At 36.8% G+C, this 19,714-nt stretch overlaps 1 protein-coding gene across 2 annotated transcripts in view; it reads left to right on the top strand.

Moving 5' to 3' along the window:
• SIAH1 (siah E3 ubiquitin protein ligase 1) overlaps positions 1-19,714 on the top strand; it is a 67,497-nt gene that overhangs the window by 28,386 nt on the left and 19,397 nt on the right. The window contains exons 1-2 of one of the 2 annotated variants that reach the window (XM_085303827.1): positions 8,528-8,928; positions 15,596-15,657. Coding sequence is in view for 1 of the 2 variants with exons in the window: in XM_085303826.1 (XP_085159952.1) it covers positions 15,596-15,657 (62 nt within the window). In the remaining variant the exon portion in view is untranslated. Of the gene's footprint in view, positions 1-8,527; positions 8,929-15,595; positions 15,658-19,714 lie in introns of those variants that run through there. The other variant, XM_085303826.1, reaches the window with a different exon arrangement.

The following is a 19,714-nucleotide window of genomic DNA, read 5'->3' as shown; positions in this document are numbered from 1 at the left end:
TTTTTTTTTTTTAATAGCATTATATAAGAGCTTCACATACATGAAGATGTGAAGCAAAAGAGATCAACATCCATGGCAAAAGTCCAAAATACCAGGAGATATATTATTAACATCATCTTTTTTTTTGTCCCCAAAATTAAGGGCAGAAAATTTGCAGAAAATGAGACTGCAAACAAGGACCAAATAATAGCTGAAGGAAGGAACACTAACTCCAGTCTGCTATTTGACTGTGATAGACTGATTGGCAGTAGGATGGTAAAAAAAAAAAAAAAAAAAAAAAAAAAAAAAAAAAAAAAAAAAGAAAAGAAAAAAAGAAAGAAAACTCTTGGTAAGAAGAGGAAAAGAGGGAAATGAGAAGGTTGCCTGAGTTTCTTGAATCACTGTATACAACAGTGGATATCATAAGATTTCTGAATATTTCCTCAAATATGAATGAAAGAGTAAATAGACAAAGCTTGTTTGTGAGGTAGGTCATTTCCAGCTATGGTCTTGTTTCTATATATTTTGTAAAAGAATTTGAATTCATCTGTTCAGGGGATTTGCACTAGTTATGCAAGTACTTGCTGTGGGAAGACAACGCTTTTGTTTACACTGGTTTGACTTTCAACAAAGGTCAGATGCTTCCATGCAAACTGTAGCTTTTTATGCAAGGATCTGCAGCAGGGCTGCTTGGCTCTTGTCACCAAYAATCAGTAGCCTTAGCCAGCTGTCAGTAGCTAAAAATCTTCACAATTTCAGCTTAGACTCTTTGGAGACTCCTATGTAAAGAATAAGAAGAAAATTTTGCTGCTTGTAGGCAGACTGATTAATTCTCACTTCCTTCTYACTGCTTAAGCCACAGTCATTTTCAGTTTTTGTGGAGCTTCCTGATTCCAGCACTCCCTTTTTGACAGTGAATAAAACAGCATTTAACACATGCAGTCTGAATATCTCAATTTCTAATTTTAAGCATGTTTTTCACTGCCATCTTTGTGTTTCTGTTTTTGCAGTAGCTTAAATGAGGTCAAAGATTTTGTGCTTACAGTGCCGGCTAATGTATCTGAAATGTAAATATCTGTGGACTCCAGTCAGCAATTTAATATGGCATTTAGGAGTCTTGAATCCCCATTTTTGCCACCACATGTTCATTGTTTTATTTGTTTGTTTGTTTTAAGGTTTGAAAACTGCATTAATAGTCTGAGAGCACATTTTAGCAGGCTCCTGATTTATTTATTGCCCATGACCTGGCTCTCTGCTGGAGCCGTGGAGGTCCTCTGAGTGCTTCAGAAACCATCCGGAGAAAATATGAGGCATTCTGTTAGTATTAGACAGATGCAGGTGCAGTTTTATGCAGGGATCTATGCAGTGTTTTCTTAGAAAGAAGCAATATTTGCTCCAACACACTAGCTGGCATGAGGCCATTGCCTTGCTTTGCCTCCATTTGCACATGCCCCATTGGAACCATTCTTTGCAAAGTATAGCATGAGTAAAGGAAGGTTTGTTTTGTTTGGCTTTTGTCAACATCAACCAAGGCAAGGCTGGTGTCTGCACCATCTTTTTTGAGACACAAAAACAGTGACCTTTTATGCATTTTTGAAGTTACATAATGCCCGTGCTGTTGCTTTTCTGTATACAAATAGCACTTTAAAAAAATACTTGTTTCTAAAAGTAGGCTACGGTATCATTTAAAATCTTTGMAAGATCTTTCTCTTTGGAAGTTTAAATTTAGAATCCTGTGCTGTCGTTTAAAAAAATGTTACTTTTCATCTGCTTTCCTTCAGGCTCCCAGGAGTCAGTCTCAACCTAGCACACATGGCATTGCTATTTCCTTTTTAAATCTAGGACAGCAAAGCTACGGCACTTTTCAAAGTCTTGATGTCCTTGTTAATATTTCTTTTTACTGTGAGTGAAGGTAAGGCTTACACAGCAAATGTCCTAGTTTTCAGTTCCTAATTCCAGCAGAAAAGCTTTAGAAAACAGAAGTTTGACAGCCCCTTGTATTGATACATAGTAAATCATGTATATTGTAGCTTATAAGAGCTTTGTCCAAGATGAAGGAGATAATACAAAAATATGACAATTTAGGACCCATTTTCAAAAGTCACAGTACATTCTGTAAGAATTTCAAATTTGTCACAATCACTTGATTAAAACATGTTTGGCTGGTACCTGAACAATTAATGTGTCTCTTATTGGCTCCCCTGTGTAAGAAAAATACTGATATACTGGAGTTAATTCAGCAAAAGGCCACTGAGATGACCAGGGGACTAAAGCATATGATACACAAGGAGAAGMTGAGAACCGAGTTTGTTCAGCCTTAAGAAGAGAAGGTGAAGGGGAAACCTTATTGTTAWCTACAGCTATCTACTAGGAAGGTATAGAGAAGAGAGAGGGAGACTCTTCCCAGAAGGTGCACAGTGACAGCACAAGGAATGATGGATGCAAGTTGGAACACAGAAAATTACAATTAGATATGAAGAAAATGTTTTCCCCATGAGGGCAATCAAACACCGGAACAGGAGCCCAGAGAGCCTGTGGGATCTTTGACCTTGGAGAACTCAACAGGCCAAAGTCCTGATCCACCTGATTGTGTGTAAACTCCTACTTTCAGCTGTTTCATATTACCAAACAAAAAAAACTAGCATAAGTATTGTTCATATACGCACTTTTTCTCTTAATTTAATATGTAATATCTCTCTCATCTGAAGGATAGTTTCCTCTTCTACTGTAGCAGAGACTTAAGTCAAAAAATGAAAGTGAATACAAGGAAAATAACAATACATACTGTGATCCTCGTACTCCTAGCTTTCATCCACTGTTTTGCCAAAGCCACTTATCCCACTACTGATGTGATAGGCAAAGCMGGAATAATCATGGTCCTTCTCCAATGACTGCAGTTCTTGGTATATTTACAACTYGTGCTAAAGAGAAAAAAGTTTACAAGAGTCAGTACTGTTTTAACTATTGCTATCTGTAACGCAAGATCAATGATTCCTACTTCCTTCCTACAGGCCATCCCTTTTAACTCTTCTAATTTAATTATTTTCTTCACCTTTTCTGGTATTCAGCCATAGGACAAGCTTTGGATACTGTCTGCAAGCTGCCTGTGGAATCAGGGAATCCTATAAAAATGCTTTCACTGGAAACTGAAGGTATAAAATGTTAGTGAACTTCTAAGGATCATCCACAAATGTGTACACTCATCCTRTATTTCTTTCTTTCTTTCTCTTAAAGTACTGTGAATGTTTTCAACTCAAAATTCCCCCTGCTTTGTTAATTATTTATTATTAGTTAAGAACAACATTTTCTAAACATAGTTTTTTAACTCTAGAAATAGGAATTAAGTACTGGGGAGCTTAAATGTACTGTTTAAAAAAGATTATTTTGAAAATTTTGAGTAGCTSTTAAGAGGAAGTTTGTCTATTCATGGCAGAGATGTTTTTATTATGGGACAAAAGATAATTTTACTGTTAATAATATTTATATTACCCATAATATGCAGGTCTTCTGTGTATCTTTATATGTAAATAGGTTTGTTTCTAATGTCCATAYTGCGATTATACTCACTCCTTACCTATGTAACTGTAGGAAGTCAGTATATGGCCATAGGAATACAAAAAGGAAGTGTCATTATTTCAGAATATAGCAGTTATTCAGAAGACCGGCTGATAAAGATGGCTATAGTATTAGAAATGAGTGCAAGAAACAGAGAACAGAATGCTAGTCTCTAAAGAAATAGTATCCTCATGGCATGTTGAAGTTTTTCCATTTTTAAAGCTAAGATCTGTCAAAGTAGTAGCGGTGGGAAAAATAGAAATGGAGATAATCAGGCAGTCTAATTTTTGCCTTTCTCCTGTACCCTCTCAAAATAGACATGAAAACATTGCTGAGTTCCATAAATCAAATCTACCCCYATGCAATCCTACTAAATCAGCAGAATTGCATCATGATGTATTCATCCCTGCTATTTGGACTTCATAACATTGAGTTCAAGGTGCTCATATGCCATGGGAATAGATATGTCACTCTTGGAAGATACTGGCTTGTCAGATAGCTTGCTTCAKGGCCGTAAGTTGACATGGGACGCTACTTGGAAGCCTTTCCTTTGGGAAACCCCCTTCTGAGGCTAGGAGTTCAAAAGGAAATATTAATAAACACATGCTAGAGAGACAGGGAATACTCCACTATTCTGCAAACTGAGAAATAAAGGCAGCTCTACTGATCTCTGAGCGGGTCATGTTTTGGGGAGACTTCACCTTTTATAGTTTTATTTCTGCATGTACTAGGATACAAAAACTAATTCTAGATCCCTTGTCAAAGTTACATACATATGCCCTAGAAATATGTGCTATTGCAGAGGCTAGTGATARTGTATAACTCTGTATAGAGTTATACACCATTTATTAGGTATCATCTAAATAACCCTTTTTTTTAAACAAACTTTACCGATATTCCTTGGAGCACATACCAAGGAGGAAGTGTGTGGCTGAAGTAAAAATTGTAAGATTCTCAAGGTAAAATGCATAGAGTGTAATCTGTTCAGTCAAGATAAGAAGTGGGACTGCCACATCTCTTGCTGTGATTTGGGCTAGGCCTGTCCTGGGATAGACATGACCAGAAGCAGGGTGCAGTGTGTGGGCTGGGGGCCATGCTCACGTAAGGGCGATCGCAACATCCATAGCATCTCTGTGTTACTGCTTAATGCTCATCCAGCTGGTAAAAGCAACGTAGAGAAAGAAAGTAGATATCATTACATCAGCTTTTAATCGGCTAATCTGTTATGTTCAACTGAACCACTCGCAGGGACTTCTGCTGTGTGTGACCTTCCACTGATACGTAAACTGGAGTAGAAACTTCCTGTATAAACTTCTGTCCCTGTGCACGTAAGTAACATTGCCATCTGTGTCAATGGGCTTTCATCTCAGTACTCTGAATAGAGACCGTTTTCACAAGCTGACTATGAAGAAATGAAAATAGAATGTGTATTCACTTCTTCTGGCCCCATGCACAGGTCAAGATAAGTTTAATGCCTGCAGCATGCTAAGCTCCAGTTCTAGGAAGGGAGCATAATTTCAGCAGGAGAAGAATGGTGGAAAACGTTTAGCGATCGAAGGGCAGTTGGCTTGTACATTTCAGGATAAATTAAGGGAGTTCTGACAGCATCTGGAGGTCCTTTTAGGACCTCTTGGAATCTCTGAAAAATAAACTTAAGTAAATTCTAGGCTTTAAACTTTTTCTGCAGTGGACTGTAGGAGTATAGTATGCTAAAGGTAGAACAGGCATTTTTCTAGATTAACTRTTTTTATTCTGGGTGAATCACATGTTACACAGATGTTTGCAGTTGGTGCAAACTTATGACCAGATATTAGGTTCTATTTCCTCATTGWTTTTTAATAATACTGTGTTTATACTTGTTAAACCACTATTAAATGTTTTCTAGCATGTATATTTACAAATATGGTTGTTCTTTTTAAATCCTGATTCACACTATAATATTTTGATGATGCAGTAATCTAGGATTAGATAATTTTAGGATTTGCTTTGTTTTCTAGTGAAATTAGGTTGAAGAGATTCTGCCCTCTTTCAGCTCCTTTTCAAGTTATACTGCTGAACTTTAACACCACTGTCCACTTTCTACCAAAGTGATAGAGGCTTTGATGGCAGTATTTTTCTTTACCATATTAATGAGAGTAAGTGGTTGGACGCTACAGGTGCTCAAATCCCAGTCAGGAAGTCAGGCTTCATTGGTTTCACTGCTCATAGAATGAGTGTCTGTTAATTATACTTTCTTTTAATACTGACAAAATACATAATCTAAAAATAGCTGTAGTAGTATGGAAGTACTTTGGATGATGTAGCTAATAGAACTTATGAAATTATTACATGGTATAATAACTCAGTCTTTCTTTCCAATTGACTAAATCTTTCCAGGACTAAGTCTTTCACTAATGACATTAACTTTGATAATGAGGCTTCAAAAATATCAAACCAAATAATGCCAAAATTATACCAAAGACCTTACACTTATTAAATGATGAATAATCTGCAATAGCTAACAGTTCRTTATGGTGTGGTAGAAGCTTGACGGAGAGCAGACAAATGGGTAGTAAAAAGATGGACTGTTCCCAGAAAATGTGAAGTGATGGTGTTACTTTCTTTGTGGATTATGCTCAGAAGACTGGAACTTGACTTCTGGCCTTCAAAGCCAACTCTTGTTGGCAGTGTATCCCTGTGTAAATAAAGTATTTAGTTCTTTTTTTGGTTGATTTCCTGGATCGTGTCAAGGTTAAAATACATATTAAGAGGAAAATATCTTTAAAGAAAAAAAAGTTGCTTTAAATATTCCTCAGTTTGACATATGTCAAATTAAGAAATATGCATTTGAAATCATTATATTTAGTTTAAACAATCACATCATATTAGGAATAATGGGGAAATTGTATACCAGGTATATTTTAATATACSTAAATATATGTCTGCTTTGCATGATGCTGAGAGATTGGGTGCTTTTGCATGGCATACTTCAATCTATACTGGTTTATGTTTTTGAACCCTTTACACCTCATCCCCCCAAAATACTAGAAAAAAAATATTGAAGCAAAGCAAGGTGTATTTTAAGGGAAAATCAGAATTATGAGATGTGATTCTGTGGTTTTGGTGACAGGCTGATAAGGTTAGCTTGTAGACATTTTCATGTGCTCTAAATTATAGTACTCACTTTGGCAATCTCATAAGTTACCACAGTAGAATAATATATTAATTATAGAATGTATTTTCACTGTGTAACTTATGACAAAGTGAGAAGGGTGATGATTATAGCAAATTAATACAGAGTTAAAGTAAGACAGTAGTGAGTGGTAATACAATGTTCAAAAAGTGGTTTGTCCTGTATGATACTGCATCTATGTTCCCTTGAAAGTCTAGAAGGTATATCTTTTTGTTCTTCTGTGTTCAAATTTGACTTACCTTTCAGGATTTATTTTGTGGCCATCCTGTGTATTGATGTGACAAATGTGGGTTTTGTATCATTATTGAGTTGTTACCCAAGAAGTTACTAAGTTGAACTGTGAGCTGTTTCATTTGTAGGAACTGGAAGTGCTGTAGCTGGAAAACTCTAGATCTGTTAAACAGGAAAACACTATTAATAGCGTGGGTAGTGATTGTATTTATCATAACCGCATTCTTCTTGTGTGATTAACATGAAAACATTCCCTCCCTCCCTCAAGATTAATTTAGATGTGCAGTATGTTTTACATCTCCAGTAATTAAATTATTTCATATCTTACCATGAGTGAAATTAGATTGTGGTGCCTGGAAAGGAGACCATGTTCAGGTTATGTGAAGTCCAAAACTTTGTTATTTAATCATTTATAAGCTTTTCATTTGTATTTCTGAAAAAAAAAATCTTTCATGTCTAAATTATGCCCTAGACAAGTGCAAGATATATAGATGCTACCACTGTTCTTCATTTCTCAGGTGAAGAATTTGATATGGTTTTGCAGGCTTTTGAACATAGGTCTTAGAATATAGAGCATATATATGGTCTATCCTGTACAACGTCTCACTTTAAAGTAGAAGGTCCTTTCTCATTGTGTAGACTCTCATATTCTATTCACCAAATTGCAACTTGCCTGCAAAATCCCCATATAAAGGTCAGCAGGATAAAGTGAGAACCTGGATGCCAATGATGATTTTAATTTCCTGCTGCACATATCCAGATATATGCATCTGTGGGCCTAGCTGTTCTCACAAGTTCTCTTTATCCAAGCAGGCTTCTCAGAGGAATGTAGAGGATAAAGAAAAGCAAAATATGGTGGATTATGAAGTAACTGTGGGTGCTGYTTCCCAGCCACTTAAATGTATTGCTTTAAGCATATTATTCCTTTTGTTATCCTTTACTTAATTCCTACAGAGAACTAAAGGTATGTGCACAGTTGATAAATTACAGGTAGCAATCACTTTCCAATTTGCAAAAGCTCGGAGATTCTAACACAGGCTTTGTTAGAAATTTCTCCTGAAAGTGCAGAAGATATAAGGAGTTTCAGCAAAGGAATATAATAAAACAGAACTTTTTATGAGGACTATCAACAAGTGCCTGGGGAACTTTCTGAAGATCTGATCAAATTACATCAGTATTGATGGAGATCAAGCAGAACTGATGCACAAAACTACTGACGAAAACAGCTTAACAGTGTAGACTCTCTTTACAAACCACTGAAATCCTTGGGAGGTTTTCTCTGAATTGGCATATACATACAGAAGAATTATGACAGCAATTTCTGTTTTCACCATTTCACTTGGTGTAGGATTCAGAATATCCAGAGAGTTCACTCCTGCAGCAATCTCAGATGATAGAAATACCAAGTTCTTAAATGCAAAGCGTGAGTTTGGCTGAAGGGCCATTTGCCTATAGCTCATTCCTGACCCCTAAATCTCTCTGCAGGTTTGCTACAGAGACCATAGAGGGCTGTGTTCCTACCACCCCAAGGGGGTATGAACRTTTTCTGACAATCATACAGTTCTACTGTTGTGGGAATTTCAAGGCCTTTTACAAATTGGAGTCACAAAAATGTGTAAGTTCATATATATAAGTCTGTTTATACAAAAGCGTAAACATACGAAGATTTTCAGAAGATGAAACTCGGCCTAGGCTTTCAGCAGACTGAGAAGACCTAACACAGTTGCTTCATGAGGCTGAAGATATAGTGAAAGAAATAACYTTTTCCCCAAGCCAGAGAGGGATCTTCTCCCTGAAATGGATCTCTTCTAATGAAAGTCTTGCACAGCAAGCATGAAAATTACTCCCTACAGCCAGTAGAAGAATATAAGGACAGGCAGCAGCTGCTTTTCTGTGCCCTGGGACGTGAAGAGGAAATGGTATACCCCTGAGGAAACTGAAGCCTTGTCTTGCTAAAAGCCAGTAGAGAAAAAATCAGCAAGGCTTCTCTGGTAAGTAATGTTATATGGCTGATGTGGGCACCTCATGAAAAATGGAGTGTGTATAAGTGAATCTGTGTGTAAGCCAGTGGTGATGCCAGGGGATTCTTCCGTTTAAGCATGTAGCTGGTGAATATGAAATGCTTTCCAAAACCACATCGTGAAAGTTGGTTCTCAGTGCTGTAACTCACCGCAGAATGAATACAGTAACGTCAGCCCTAAAAAATGCTGTATTTCTAAGACTGTGTATCAATTTTTCATAGTAAATGAACAAATTCTGGTACTCTCTTCTCCTGATGTCTTCCTTGCTGAGAAGTTTTTTTTTTTCTAGGCAGCAACTTTGAGTATATGATCCCCCTCTAATAGTTCTGATTTGCCTACCATATCAAACAAACAATCTTCCTCCTTAAATCCACTCACAGCCTCTCCTTACAGTCCATCACCTCTGCATGGTGCTGAATCGTTAAATCCTTCCTCCAGTAACCTCAACACAGGAGGATCCATGCCTTTTAGCTAACAACCTAGCTATTTTTCATGCTTCAGAAGCACATTTAAGCATCTGCAAAGTTCTCTCTGTCATTTTCATTTAAATCCCAGTTAGCCTTTTGCTTGTTTTTTTTTTTTTTCCCTCCTTTTTTTTTTCATGCCTACAAAGTAGAGGATAAATATCAGGATGTCAGAGCACTATAACTACTTTCTACATTGCTAACTTTTATTGTCTGTATCCTCCTGTTTCTCTCCCATCTTATATAATAAGTTCTGTGGGAAGGGACTGTCCTTCTAGGTTTATGTTCATGCAGCAGCTAGCATACTGCAGTCTTGGCACATGACTACAATTTCTAGGCATAAGTGTCAATAAGGTAATATATTACCTGTATAACTTAGCCTAGTGTAAAATTGGACTTTATGCTATTACAACTTTACCTATGTAAACGGACAAATGATCAAGTAGAAATATGTCAATATGATCAAGATCTCTGAAAGTCCAATTGACATAGATGCTTTTAACTAATATGCTTCTGTGTCTCAGAATCTGAAGAGGTAGTCAGTTGCAAATTATATGAGGGAAAGAACAAAATTCTGTCTTCCATCACAGATTCTGAGCCATCTAATGCCATTGCTTTTCCCTGTACATTGTCTCAAATGCAGTGTCAAAAGRATGAAAAATGGTTAGTCACCATTCAGATATCTTGATTCAGTCGGATTACTCCATGAGCTGCAATCATGAAGAGCTGGATTTTTTCTAATCCTCTTGCAATACCAGTCTTGTCTTTGCGTGTGCACAGAAATAAGGGAAGAACTGCAATTGGGGAAGTGCAGCAACTATTCAGTCTTCCCCCCAAACATACAGAATCTGCTTTTGGGAACAGAAACCCAGGAGTCCAGGTCTCGTTCTGCTTTTCTTGCAACTTCACTGAATTCAAGGCATTTCAGAACACAGAAGCTTGGTACTATGTCTATTAGATAAGTTCAAAAGGAGATGTATTAGAAAGGATACTCTCAAATTATGCCTGCCCAAGTGAACTCTGGTACATTATAAACACAGTTTAATGCATACATTACTCATAGTTTGTGCTGTAAATAATATAGTCCTTTTGATGTAGGAAATAACATAGTTCACATCTCCAAAACTGTAAATGGCATTTTCACATTAGCCTCCTAACTTTGGGGTGTAGGGGGAGGATCTTGTCTGTACAAGTAATTTCACACAGTTACAGCACTTGTCTAAGTTAATCTCTGCTAATATGCTGAAAATGCATATAGCAACTGATATGAAAGGCAGAGAAATCAAAATTTCTTAGGGTTGCTGGCTGAAGTTCATTTGTATAATATTTTTAACATGCTTAAGATGGCTCACAATAGTTACATTTCAGTATCATTTTAAGTGCAGTTCAAAAATGAAGGTAAGAAAATGATGAACTGATAATGGCTTAGAAAAGTGCCTCAGTCAGACCAAGAATTTTAAGGGCAAGACTTTTTGCTTACTTTTTTTCCTTTCATCAKCACAAGAGATAGTAATTTATAACCTCACAGTTTAACTTGTATTGTATCTCTACTGTAGAGATTGATTTCCTTTCTGTGGTATGAATAAGTCTTTTACTGTCTTTATCTTTGGGGTGAGCAGACTGTGGGATAGTATTTTCAGTGTTACAGGTCTGAAGCATGCAAGCTTATATACATTGCTGAGGGGATGTATTCAGTACTACTGAGGTAAACAGAAGTCCTTCCCTGCCACCCAATTCTTGATTGTGTTGGTACCCAGACTGCACTGTATAAAATCTTACTGAAAAAAAGTTTTGCATAGTAAAAGGATTTTGTAATGGTTAAGTGCCATGTTATAACACAGTCACAAAAGTAGAAAGCTGCAAAGATAAATGAAATTTAAAATAATTTGTAAGGATTTATGTATAAATTTTAGAAGGCCTCTAGCACTAAACCTGTGCACATTTTAGAAGGCCTCTGGCATGAATAAACCCCAGTGTCTATCCTCTAACTAGATTAAATTAATTCCCATTAAAATTCAGCAGATGCAGCAGCCATGGGTTGTTCGTTCCCAGGAGGTACCTTCTCCTTGGTAGCAATTCCAGATACCCTTTTGCTTTGCAATGCCTAATTGTCATACAGTAATTAGGAAGATGGCAATAAAATCAGGAGAAGAGCAGGGAGCTTACAGTAGACATCAGTTAAAGTGGCGTAAAAAGTTAAAAGTGGCCATGGCTTAAAGTAGTTTCTTTAATAGGCTTCCCAGCAAAGGCGAAGGAAGCTCTGAAAAACGTAATGCACAGTTCTAGAAGTTGAACTTGAATAGTGGAATAAGCCTTTCAAGAAAGAAATACACTTCTAAGGGCCTTTTATTGGAAACTCACTGATAAAATGTATTGATTATGAAAATCACTGTCTATAATGACTGAAAGGACAGATTAATCTCTGTTAAAATGCTACTGGAGTCAATTTATTTGAAATTAGTCCCTGAACAGCGCAGTTTAGGATATGTAGAGAGATGATCGAATGTATTGCTATAGCTTTCTCTAACAGTAGTCCAAAATTTCTAAACAGATAGGATGGCTAAAAGCAAGAATAGCTTCTTGCCCATACTTTAGAGCTTTTATTCCCATGAGCAGACTAGAATTTTCTTCCATTAGCACTCTCTGCATAAGTTTTTAAGGAAGTGTGGTTAAATACAAAATACTAGGAAACAGCAAAATTGAAACTATTCGTGGGCCTCTGCTTGTATACATTATGGTGAAGCCTTCAACTGCATCTTATTTAAAAGAACAACATGGTGATATTGTAGGTGTTCCTAATACCGTACATCAGGCCACATAGGCAGCATGGGTTACAGCATTTTACCGTGTCTTGAAGTGCCTCCCTGGGGTGTGCCTGCTGGAATCCAGTCTTAGCTTGCAGGAACCCTGTGGTAACGGAGGCACTGTACAGTGCTTCTCCTTATCCCCACTAGGCCAACCAGAGCAGGATTTGCTCCAAAATTATGAAAAGGATGTGTATTTCACTGTGCAGATGTTCAAATGATGTGCGTGCTTTCTTTCATTTAGAAAGAAATTAACTTTTAAGTGGAATCACAGTGAACACAGGCAGAGCTTGCAAAGGATTTCTGTTTAATGTCTTACTGAATGTTGTTACCATGTCACCCAAAAATACATTGGAAGATGATATCTTTAGACAGCTGACAAGCTATAAATTTTCTCTCAGGCAGTTCTGCAAATGCATGATCTTCCTAAGAGTATTTAATTTTAAGCAAATGAGCAAAATAAAACAAACAAATACAGATTTATTTATAACTGCCTAAGAGACATGTAAGAGAGATGATATTAAATTTTAGGATTACTTTGGTATMTGCACTTAATCTCTTCTGAATTAAGTCTAATCATTAAAAAGACTGTCTTCTACTTTAGTCAAGGAGCTGTCTTCTCCACACATCTAAGACAAATTAAAAAACAAAATGGGAATAAAAAGAAGCATTCTTAAAAGGGAAAATTATAGTGACATTATTGATGTTCAGTGTCACCATACCAAATGGGATGGCTAACCTATTCTTGTCATATTACATTCTTTGAATTATCTTGTTGCAGACCAGATTGCATTTTCAAAAATATTTCTCTTGAGACCAGAGACAACACTGTTATAATGACCTCACTAAATAAAAGGAAGCCTGTGACTCAAAAGCTTTCCTGGCAGCACTGGCAACCTAGGGGAGAGCTGGGAACAAGAGGTGCTACAGTGGTAAATGATGTTACAGTAGCATGAAAAAAAGACTTTTGCAGTATAAAATAGGCATTTGTATCAAAGAACATTATAATGCCTCAGGCTTTCTCTGTACTCAGGTGTGAAAAACAGAATGTTGTCTTTTGTGATTTTCCTCCTCCTCTGGTAAATCAGAAGTGTCAGGAATAATGCACATAATCAGATTTCTTTGTGGCCAAGAGCTGCTTCAGTGAGGCTCCCCCTTTGATTTTATAATCCTCATTACACTCTGTGGTGTCTGCTCAGGCTAAACTCGCAGTAAAATTAAAAGGATTATTGCACGACAAAGGATACCTGATAATAAGTACCCTTATTTTGTAATGTTTTCAGAACACCTAATGTAAGGTGTTTAGCCAGCGTATGATTTGCCGATACGTTTCTAGAGACAACAAATCTCTGAGAATGATAATGAATTTAAAATACATCTTGAACAGGAGTGGACCCTTTCTGTACTGTACGACCTTACTGCATTCATGTCTTGCTGATCAGTAGAACTCCGCTGAAAATTTTTTACTAGCAAGAGGAAAAATCAAACCTCCCACTAATCCTCCTCCATTTAAAGCTGCTTGGAAACCTTCGTTCCTTGTCCAAGCTTCCCATAGTAGGGCGCTCGTTCTTACTGATTCATGCAGAAAACAAAAATGAGGAGACTTTTTGTCCCTTTTGTATGGCTAGAGGAAGAAGAGAGGAAAAAAATCAGTGAAAGCATGATTTTATTTATTTATTTATTTATTTATTTATTTTGAGAGGTGTTCTCAAAGTGCTGTTATGCTGCCAAACTTTAGTGGCTCAGTCATTGGCCTGGTAACAGTCACTGAGTGAAGGCTAAACAGAGGAACAATGAAACATTCATGTGTATTGTGAGAGCTGGAGCAGTAGGAGCTGGTCAGTGTGGCAGGATCGGAGCAAAGTGTTAATCGTGTTCCTCGATGGATTGGTTGAAAACATAGAAAATGGGGATTAATCAGTGTTTTCTCATCAGAAAACTTGACAAGCAGCCATAACCCTGTGCCAGGTATTTTACAAAAGCAAAAAAGGAAATTATAAGCAAGGAAGGTGATGCCTCTCTCTTTTTCCCTCCAATATGTTCAAGGAAATTATTTCATAAATAAGTAGGATTATGCTAAAGACCCACTTCATTGAAATGAATTTAATTGAATTGATTGAAATATTTCAGGAAGGCTCAAAATGTGGGCTGTTTTTTTGAACTGAGGAGTAATAATATAATAAAAACTGGGCAAGAATTTAGATAGGAATTGCATAAAATGGAGCTTGATATRGGACTGTGCTTGAATACCTCTTGCAAATGTCCTGACTTGTTTAGTTGTGTGTTTGCATGTGCTGTTTGTTGTTTGTTTCTGGATTAAATTAAAGGCATTGAGTTTGGTTCAGAAATCTTTATATAATATTAAAGCTCCAGCAATCACCTCTTTATCTGTGTATAGAGATTATCTGTCATGCTAATTGAGATTTGGTCATAGTCTCTGATTTAAAAAATGAAAATGCAGATATTTAATGGAGGGCTTATTGCTAGGTACTTTTTCTCTTTGCCTATCAGTGCCCAGTGATGTGTTTCTTCAGGGCATGGTGTAAGATCAGTTTTTTCTACCCAGGCATACCCTTTCAAAGACCTCTCCATAAGCAAATCCTCAAAATCCCTTTCTTACCTTGTTCAACCTTATGGCCATTCGAGTTTCAAAACTGAGAGAAATTATACATGTTTCTCATCATTTTCAAATCAGTGTATGATCTTGTAATTTATTTATTGAATGGCCAAATAGTTAAAATTTTATTTGTGTATTTTATCAAGTGTGTTAAATAACCACAGAAATTTTCCAATATTGTAAGATTTTAAATGATACCTAATTATACATTTCATTCTTGACTCAGGTGGAGTCAAAGAGGACTGGATATTTACATATGTAAGAACAGTGATTCAGGAGATTTGAATTGKTTTTAAAAGCTTTTAAATTTACTTAGGCAGTTGGAATCAAAATCAGGTCAGTGCTGATTGGAAGTGTAATTCATCTAATGAGTAGTTATGGACTCTTGTGAAATAACTTGATGATCTTAAGGCTCTGCTGGAATCTGCTGTGATCTTCAGGAGGGCATTGCTTTTGTGGCTCTTTGTGTTGCTAATAGTGTACTACTGCTCTCTTGAAAATCAGAGCCTTTTCTTGTTCCACAACAGAATTTAGATGAATTACTTCATCTGCTTTCGTAGACAGGCACTTGCTTTCCTCCTAAAACTGTAAAGTAATAATTGTCTAGAGATAAGATGGCCATAAGTATCTCTATGGAGCAACATGAACTCTCAGTTGCTAGATAGCCCATCAATGATTGATACATATTTTTTTCCTGTGTTACGTAAAGAAAAATATGTGTATGACCCAATCTTATGATTCTTGTATCCTAGGATATTCAACAAAACTCAAGCTGGTGGCCTAGATATCAGAAGAGATGAAACTGAGGAAGAAGGTGAGTCTTACATAAGCTATACCGTGCTTCTAACAAGTTAGTTGATCTGGTATTACATGAAATCTCCATTTCTGAAATTGTTTCTATAATATACTTTGTGTGTGTGAACTAAAAGATAACAAGGCACCTTTCTCTCCAAAATAACTTTTAAATAGCTTTTAGCTTTTCCTTTACTTTAAAAAGATGAATTTTTGTCTTCCTAACTGTCTCCATTGCTAAACTGAAAACCTTCTATCTTCCCTTAATCTTTCTATAAAAATCTGCCTTCTGCCTCTTCTTTCAAATTCAGCCTCTTAGAAATCCTGAAAAAGACATAAGTTGTAAATAAATCAAATGCATGATATTCAAATACATGTAGTAAAGAAAAATATTTCTCCATAAAATAACTGAGATCAGTTGTATTAGTTGATTGTGATAATTATTAAATACAAAAATTCATCTGATTTTCTTTCCCAAGTCCTCTGTCTTGTAAATGTTTAAAAATTTAGTCTATTATTAATTATAGTGCAGCTATGTACCATAACATACATTTTCTATGAGTATATCCAGTGAAATCAGTTGGTACATCAAGACCATCAAATCCAACCAGTCTAGTGTAATATCAGCTTTAGAATGAAATATTTATTATTTTAAATATTATGTGTTGGATTCTCTTTATTGCCTTCTGAAACTTTAGCTTTTGCATTTTGAAGGTTTTTTTTCCTTTTTTAGTGAAAACTGAATTTGAGGGAATTGCCCAAGTGCCACAAATATTAGAGGTAGGCCCTCGGGGCGGGGGGGAGGAGAAGCCTTTTGTCATGTTGTCATGTAAAGTATTTATCAATAAAATTATGGCAGTCTGAAATACTATATATGTATAAGGATTTACCACTTAAAAGTAGGATATCATATGTACTTCAGAGAATCTCATAACACTCTTACAAAGAAGGCTCAACTCAACAGTCTATATATGGAAGTCTGAAGTGTAGCCCAAAATGGCTTTCTTGTTAGCTCAGAATATACAAAAATGTTGCTATAGGAGAATTTGTGGTCAAAATATATGACTCTCATAACTCTCAGCATTTGCCTGAAAAAAAAATATATATATATATTAATGAACTGCTGTATGTGGTTGTAGGAGTCTTTCATTTTTTTTCTGGCATCAGAGAGTTCCCAAATGAAGTTTGGGATATGTAAAATATCACTATTAATTTTATATATATTACATTATATTACAATAACATACATGAACTTAGTAAAATATTGTAGCAACTAACAAATAGTGTGAACAGGTTTATCTCTTACTAAATAAATACAAAATCAACATAATTTTAAGAAAGAATATTGTCTAAAGCTTAGAGAAGAAAAAAAATACATCTAATGTAGTCTCAGCATACTTTGATAAACCAGCTCTCTCTGCTCTAATTTACTGATTTGTAAGACAGAAATGGTGAATGTTCTAGCGCAATGTTTTGTAAGCTGATCAATGCTTATAAAAGGGTTTTAATTTGATTGGATATATTTTTATGAGAGGAGCTATCAACACTGAATGTATTCCAGAAATATTTCTGGAGAATAAGCTTCACAAATTTTTATATAATCACTTTTAATCAGTAAATATAATATGAAACTGAAGGGTTATGACCTTTACTGTGTACTAATGAAACATAGTAATAGCACTAAACTACAGGTCTAGGTACATATAATACTACTGTGGCTGGTAAAGTTACACATTTCTATAGTGGCAGTGTATATTTTTCCTACTAAACAACATATACAAAAGTAATCTCAAGAAATTGATAAATAGTAAAAATTAATATTAAAAAGTTGAACTTGTTTGTAACTATATTAACTGATACTGGTAATTTAAGAGTATGCCTGTAGAGTCCTCCATATTACTCAGCATTGAAAAGGGTCTCAGCTGGAGTACTGTGTCCAGTTCTAGAATTCTAACTGAAAAAGAATAAAAGGAACAGTTGCAGAACATGTAAAGAAAAAAGAGGAGATTGATCAGAGTCCAAGAAATAGTCATGTATAGATAGAAGGAGCTGATGTAATTCACTGAAGATTAAAGAGTACAAAATCAGAGAAGGGGAAAAGCTTTTTGTGATCAAAAAGTGTTTCAAGAATGGGCTAAGATAGTGAGGACAGGTAAACAGCAGAATAGGTTTAAGAGGAAAGCTGTACAATTTCTACCACAACAGTTTTTTATGAGCTGTTTAGACAAGCACCCATCAGGAATAACCAAGGCATAGCTGATTCTACCTTGAGGCAGGGGCTCTAATCCATATTAGATGACCTCTTAACATGCCTTTGAGACCTTTCTAGTCTGATTTCTGAAGGTAATGAGGTCTAGATGATCTTGCTACACTGTATATTCCTGGTGGCCCTCTTTTATTAGCTTTTGAAGCTATGGGTTAGTTTCACTCCAGTTTGATAGAGGAGGGAGTYTGAAAGATGGTAAGGTTCTTGGAATTTTCTTGAAAATGAATAGAGGAGAAAGACTGAAATAAGTAGCCCTAACAAGGGCAGCATAAACTCTTTGGTCTGCCAGTTGGGCAGCTGGAAGATGTGAACTGGGTGACCAACCAGTTGGTGTGCATGCATAGCTCGGAAGCAGCTGTGTTGTGCTCTCTCTTGCTCAGTTGTCAGCTACTGGGCACAAGCATGCTGGAGCGCTACAGGGGAGCAAGATACGGGGTACAGAAATGAGGTTATCAAGAACAGGGAAGTAAAGTAAAGTGGGAGGTGACTCTGGTGAGGAGAGAGGTAGGGAAAAAAATCCATTTGAAACTAAGTTTAATTAGTTTCTCTAATATATAGGACTGTGAGGCTGTATAAAGTTTTCTTCTTTTAGCTAAAAGTTAGTATGTGTTTGCAGGATCAAAGCCTTAACCACAGATGCTTTGTAATAAACCACACAGACTATGGAACTGATGAGGTTTCTGGTTCTCATATCTAAAAATACTATCTGCTACTGGTAGAGAAGCTTTGTTCCTTGCTGTTTATAGATGGCAACCTTCTTTCAAGTTTCTGCCTCTGATTAGGCTTCTGTGTGTTTAAAAATACATCAAATAATTGGGCCCATTTTGTACTAAAATCAAAGGTAGAAAAAAGCTAATACTGATAACATGATGCTTCAGGAATATGCTCCTTTCTATCCAGAACAAAAATAATACTTTGCTTAACCATTGCCTATTTCTTTAAGAATTCAAGCAGCAATTACAGTTGGAGCTAGTTGCAACCTAACCTACAGCTTCGTAATCACTTCTGGGTATATCACTACCCATGAACACTTACAAGAAAAGACTCAGTAACCACTGCATAACTGCAAGATTTGCAGGGAAAAAATAGGCACAAAGAAGTCATACTCCAATAGTTGTCTTCCTTTGACAGTAAATAATTGGTATTATTTAAACATGGGAAGATTCCTAAATAGTAGGTTTGAAAAATATTGCATTGCATTACTACAGTAAGATGCTCTTAAGCAGCTGCCTTAAAAGTAATGCTGAAATCTCTCAATAAGAGCTAGGCTTGGCAGATTTGACAGAGGACTGTTGCACAGAAAGTTGCTGGTCATCCAAATCAATGAGTAAGGATATTGAGAACCATCTGGATATCCAATTAAACTAGCCAAGAAAACGCTTCAGTCATTCAAAAAAAAAAAAAAATCATGAATACATCTTTAAAAATATTTTATTGAAAATAAAATAAACACTGGCTGTCCTCTGGCAAACCTCCGAAAAGCAGCCGTAGAGGAACAGGGTCCTAGTCCAAGAAAGCGTGTGTAAGCGCGTGGGTGACTGCGTGACTCTCGCCCCGCCGGTGCGCGGAGCTCCGCGCGCGCGCAGGGCGCCGCCGGGCCGGGGCCTAGCGCGGCTCACGCGCAGTTTCGGGAGAGGCGCGCAGGGCTTTGTTGCYAGCAGCCCCCGAGCAGCGTCAGAATGCTGCTCCGCTTGCCGCTGAGCGCGTTCGCACGGACAAGGCGCTTCTGAGGATCTTCCTTCTCCCCCCCCCCCGTTTCTAAGGCCAGGGCTCTCCCCCGGGCGCCGCGCTCGGCGGGCGCCAGGCGGGCTCG

The sequence above is a fragment of the Rhea americana genome, unplaced genomic scaffold (genome assembly GCF_003343005.1).
Source record: "Rhea americana isolate MKP2758 unplaced genomic scaffold, rheAme1 scaffold_20, whole genome shotgun sequence".
Lineage (NCBI taxonomy): Eukaryota > Metazoa > Chordata > Aves > Rheiformes > Rheidae > Rhea > Rhea americana.
Note: the sequence above shows the minus strand (reverse complement) of the source record. Positions and strands in the feature narration are given on the sequence as shown.